At 31.5% G+C, this 5,463-nt stretch overlaps 1 protein-coding gene across 1 annotated transcript; it reads right to left on the minus strand.

The window, feature by feature from the left end:
* Positions 1 to 539: 539 nt before the first annotated feature.
* Positions 540 to 4,346, minus strand: LOC149536902 (wax ester synthase/diacylglycerol acyltransferase 3-like). The gene is made up of 7 exons (XM_089806370.1): positions 4,140 to 4,346; positions 3,449 to 4,057; positions 3,283 to 3,355; positions 3,082 to 3,170; positions 2,058 to 2,259; positions 1,829 to 1,974; positions 540 to 695 (listed from the first exon to the last, which is right to left on the minus strand). Exons 1-7 carry the CDS (start codon positions 4,344 to 4,346, stop codon positions 540 to 542), a joined length of 1,482 nt encoding a protein of 493 aa, XP_089662496.1.
* Between the last annotated feature and the right edge of the window lie 1,117 nt (positions 4,347 to 5,463).

The following is a 5,463-nucleotide window of genomic DNA, read 5'->3' on the forward strand; positions in this document are numbered from 1 at the left end:
CCATTTCATTTTAAAGATTTATTAAAGTCATAATGAGAACTAGAATTTTTTTTTTTTTTTTTTACATTTTTGAAGGAATACATTAAAAGATAGCAAGTAGGTTGAACAACACAATTAAATGTAACATGTTCTTATTATATATTTCTTTTAGGAATATAATTTTTCAGTGATATTGATATGTTTTAATAAATGATAAAATTACATTAATAAAATGTACATTTTTTTAATAAAAAATTGCTCAATGTTTAAATCTATCCTTTTTTATGATCAATATATCACAATTCTTAAGAATCACTATAGTTGAACAATCAGAAATTACTGTTTAGCCTACCTATTAAATTAAATCAAGGCTTAGTATTGGAACTTGCACATTCTAACATTAATTCAAAACAAAAAAACTTAGCAAGTGAGTTTGAATCCCAGTGTATGAAATTCCATTTGTATCAGTACTAAGTTTTAAATAAACACACCCAAGATTAGGGATAAGATCTTATTTAAAACAAAGTGGAAAAAAATATCGTAGAAGCAAAACTCAAAACCTACGAACCAACTATGTTTCCCTCAATGGCATCCATCATCTTGTCAAAGCATTCAGTAAAACACTTGGCTAGAGTATCACTATTCACATAGTTCTTGGTGCCAATCACTTCCAACCTCACACTTCCCATGTAGCTCACCACCGTCAAAAGAAGTGTCTGCAAAACAAAACAATTCATTACACTGAAAAATATCTTTCTAAGAAAATAGAGTTTGCCATTAACATATCATATTCATAATGTGAGCTCAAAATAGTGGAGTTTAATGCTTCATTAGTTAGAGAGTTAGGCAATGAAAGTAACATGACTCTATATATTTGTAATTACTATTACCAATGATTAATAACAAGTTGTAAGTTATATCTATTTTTATTTTATTGTTATACTTTACTAATATGGTATCAGAGAAAACTTCTTGTTAAAATTTTATGTGTTAGAGAAGAATCTATCAAGGAGATGAGGCCTAGAGAAACACCACTAGATCTTGATGGTTATGAAGATTTTATTGAAGATGAAGTTATTTTATTTTGAAGAAGCCAATTCTTTGGAAATAGGAAAGGATTTAGTAGAGGTTAGATGGATGCCCAATAGTCTAAGGTGCAAACAGATCAAAGAAATTATACTTCATCAAGATTATGAGACATGTATGTGTAGATTGGTGTCCAATAGTTTAGGGAGATTTGAAAATTTGGAAGTTTGGCATCATACCTTTACAAGCGTTATGAGGTATTTTATGTGCAATTGGTATCTAATGATGTTTTGAAGCTTGGATGATAGTTTCATGACTATACTAGTAGTTGAGAGCAACTTGAAGAAGCCTTATAGGTCTAAGAACTATTTTTTCAAAGAAAAGAATATGCATAATGTATTTCCTATCATATGTCATTTTAATGTTGTAGCATTCATAACGGGTTTTGGAATTTAGTGCTCCATTAGTTAGTGAGTTGGAGAATGAATCAAACAAGATTATAGATGTGTTTGAGTTAGGTGTAAGTACATTCTAACTAGTTTTCAAGTTCATGTGTGTGTTGTCAATTGTATTAGTGTGTTGTCAATTGTATTAGCATAATTATAAGATCCTAATGAAGCCATATGACTCTATTTATTTGTAATTACTATTACCAATATTTAATAACAAGTAGTAAGTTTAATTTCTCTCTATTTTTATTCTACTATTCTATTTTTACTTAATAGGAACTTCAAGTAGGAGATAGATATTGTTACAGTGATAATCAATAGAAAAGTGGAGAATAGGTAAGGGTTTTCCTTATCATTGCTATTAGATTACTTGCCTGAGGAATCCCAGATGCCAAGAAAGAGATGCTCTTAACAGGAATTTGAATGAGTGCTATCTTCTCTGTGGGGCCGATCATATTTGATAATGCTAATGTTGTGTTTGCCAGTGTGTTATAGATGCTAGTAGCAGATGCTTGGAATACTTTAAAAGTATAAACTTTGGTTAAAAATATTATTATTATATTTCCATACAAATGTATTGTAATCACACTTAGCACATATCACATACCTTTGAGGAAAGATAGCTGAATAGTTTTCTAGTGATGAAGACTTCAAGTGACATTTTCTTTCTATCTATGATTTGCTTGGCTCTTCGCACAAAGCCTAATGGACTCTCTTCATTAGTTACAGGAATAGGGATTTGTAACATCCCAACATGGTTTCCCCATGGTGCTTTACTCTTAAGTTTCAACATTTCTTTAATATCCTACACAAATCCATAGTTTAATCAGGTTTGCTATTATTCTTTATATTTCAATTGAATTTCATCAATTAATAAAATATTTATAAAGAGTCATTAATTGTGCATGTGTAGATGATTTTTTTTAATCATAGGGTTTCTCCATGGATATGGTAAGTAGGTATTTGCCAACAATTTTGTTGGATTTCCTCATAGTGTTTCAATGTTAACTTTCAACAATTGTTTATGTTATGTAAATATTCACAATAAATTTAAAAATCTTGTAATTGTTGACTACTTATAACTACTGAAGATATAATATTTATGAAAATTACAATTTTTTTCTTTTACATCATATTTTGAAAAATAAATTAAATAGAACATCTAAATTTGATGATTATTAGCATATATATGTATGTATGTATGTGTGTGTGTGTACATACATACATACATACATACATACATACATACATATATATATATATATATATATATATATATATACCTACACACACATATATACGTACATACAAACATACATATATATATCTATATATATGTATGTACATACATACATACGTACATATATATAGATACACACATACACACACATATGTATGTATATATGTGTGTGTATATACATATATATCTGTGTGTGTGTATTTAAAGATATTCAATAACAGCTTTTAAAATATTGTAATTATCATAATTAATAAGATTAAATATTTCTTGCACATATTTTTTAGATCTTATAATTTAAAACTACATTTTGTCCATTGTTTTAAATTATTTATTTACTAATAATTGACAAATGATGTATATTGCAATAATATTTAATTTTATAAATACCTTCAATCCAGACAGCGCTCTTGTGTTCATGAATACAATCCCCGTTACTGTTGACTTCGCCATCTCCTTCCTGACTTTTGCCACTTCTCCTGCAAAATAATCTTATATATATAAATATGTGTGTGTGTCATTGGAGTCATTATGCCATCATGTATAATGAGTCAGAATAATAGCTAAATTATGAACATTCATTGCGCGCACCGTGAGAAAGAGTTGTCTCCAAGTATCGTTGAAGTCCAGCGAAGATAACGCCCATAACAACATCATTAACCGTCTGCAAAAGTATTTTACCGAAATGAGCATGTTTAAAAAGATAAAATGTATACCATATTATAGATGTCAAATGGGAGTGAGATTAAGAAGTTACTCCTCCAACGGAACTCTTTATCTTTTTGACGTCTTCCATGAGGAAGGTGACGGATGATATGACTTTGGGCAGCATTTCAACACCGGGAGGCCCACGGAAGGGCAACTTGCTATCATCCGTCCATATAGTTCTAAAGAGGCTACTTATGAGGTCACATAAAGTGCACCACAGTACAAGAAGAGGCATGAAGAATAGCCTATGAAGCGTGAAATACATAAATTCAATGGAAACCCATGATGATGAATGATATGGATTAACTCTTTTGCGAGGTGGAGATTTCATGAATGAGGGAAAGGTAACAGGGAGATTGGGATCATCTGCTCTGGTGACACAGCAGAGAAGAAGGGACATGAGGGAAGTGCCATCACCTAATGAATGGTGCATGTTTATGATTAATGTGGATCTGGCCTTGCTTGTATTGTCATTCAGAATGTGAAATGCCCACATGGGCCTACACTTGGGAAGAGGGGTTAAATGTATGGTACTGATATAATCTTTCACAAACTCGTCATATTCATTTTGGCCCGGAGGAAACTCTGGAACAATTACATGATCGTCCACGTTTACTTCACTTTCCACCCATTGCAGAACTCCGTGTCTGTTCTCAGTCTGCCATCCCATTAATAAATATGAACAGCAATTATTGAATAAAATATAATAAATTTAATTATCTATGAGAAAATGTACAGACCATCTTACTACGAAACCGTGGGTTGCCTGGCAGAAGAGTATTTGTAATGGCTTGCTTGGCGCTGGAGACATCAATGGCTTCTTCAAGCTCAAAAATGGCCTGCACGCATAATGAAAGTAAGGGAATACGAAATGTCTGACTGAGCGGGCTCACCGCCTCGCAACCTGCATTACTATCTACCGACGACGTTTCCGCACTGATCTCCATCAAACTAAATCTTTTTCCTTAATCAAATGGTATCTATACTTTTTATGAACGCCAAGTCAAGAAAGCTTCATGTATATAACCTTCGCTGATATTTTCTGATCTTTTCCCAAAGGGCGTTACATATTGGCGTTGAAAAGAAGTACAGATTTGTCAAAGTTTTCATTAAACTCTGTACAACGAACTAAACACCTAATTTCTTCGGCGTTATTTAAAAGTGAATAACTAACTTTGTCGAAGTTTTCGTTAAACTCGGTACAACTAAACACCTAATTTGTTCTGCTATTTTGCAAGAGAAAAGATGGTGGCAAAGGGTCAAATTAAATTTACTCAAGATGGTACATTTATCGTTAATAGCATCTATGAAATGTCGCATTCACCTCTGTAAAGATGTCCCATCGAAGTGTGTACAGTGCAAATTGATAAAGTGTACAGTGACTAGGTCAGACTGACAATACCCTGCCTCGAACATAAACAAGAGCTCGAGAGTAGCGTAGTTCTCGTCAAAGGTGGGTGGGAAGAATAGGTTTTTTGGTTCGTGTTTTAGACACATAGACATAGCTTTTGTCAACAACGTGATTTTGACGCCTTTCTAGTCTAAATAGGTTCTGAATATTCTCAAAAATATTATATTACCTTAAGAAGGAGAAGATAAATTTGTAAAATTTATTGTTAAAAACCATCTAGAAATAACTCAACAATTATTTGACTAATGGTTGTGCATATGTAAGTGTTAACATGTACAGCTTAATTAATTGGATTAATCTATTTTGATTTTAGTTCAAATATTTTTTAATGTACAGTCACACTATTTTTTATTTTTTATTAATAAGAATGTGAATATTTTAAAACAATTCTATTAGAAAATCATATTCTTACAAGCCATTCTAGACATAAAGATTCATCTTCATATTTGTAAGATTTGGCACATTCTCAAATGAAAATTATGTCCTAAAAAAATGTTAAAATTTTATAAATGTAAAATTTAGGAAAAGTCAAAGGGTCCTTGGTCGGACGTGGCTATCCTTCCTTCAAGTAAACATCATGGATTTTTCCAAAAATTTCAGCATCTGATCTGCATAGTTTGTAGTCGAAAACAACAAAAAATTTGGAAAAAAAT

Source organism: Cupressus sempervirens, chromosome 10 (genome assembly GCF_028749045.1).
Source record: "Cupressus sempervirens isolate cs-2001-9-10 chromosome 10, ASM2874904v1, whole genome shotgun sequence".
NCBI classification, from domain to species: domain Eukaryota; kingdom Viridiplantae; phylum Streptophyta; class Pinopsida; order Cupressales; family Cupressaceae; genus Cupressus; species Cupressus sempervirens.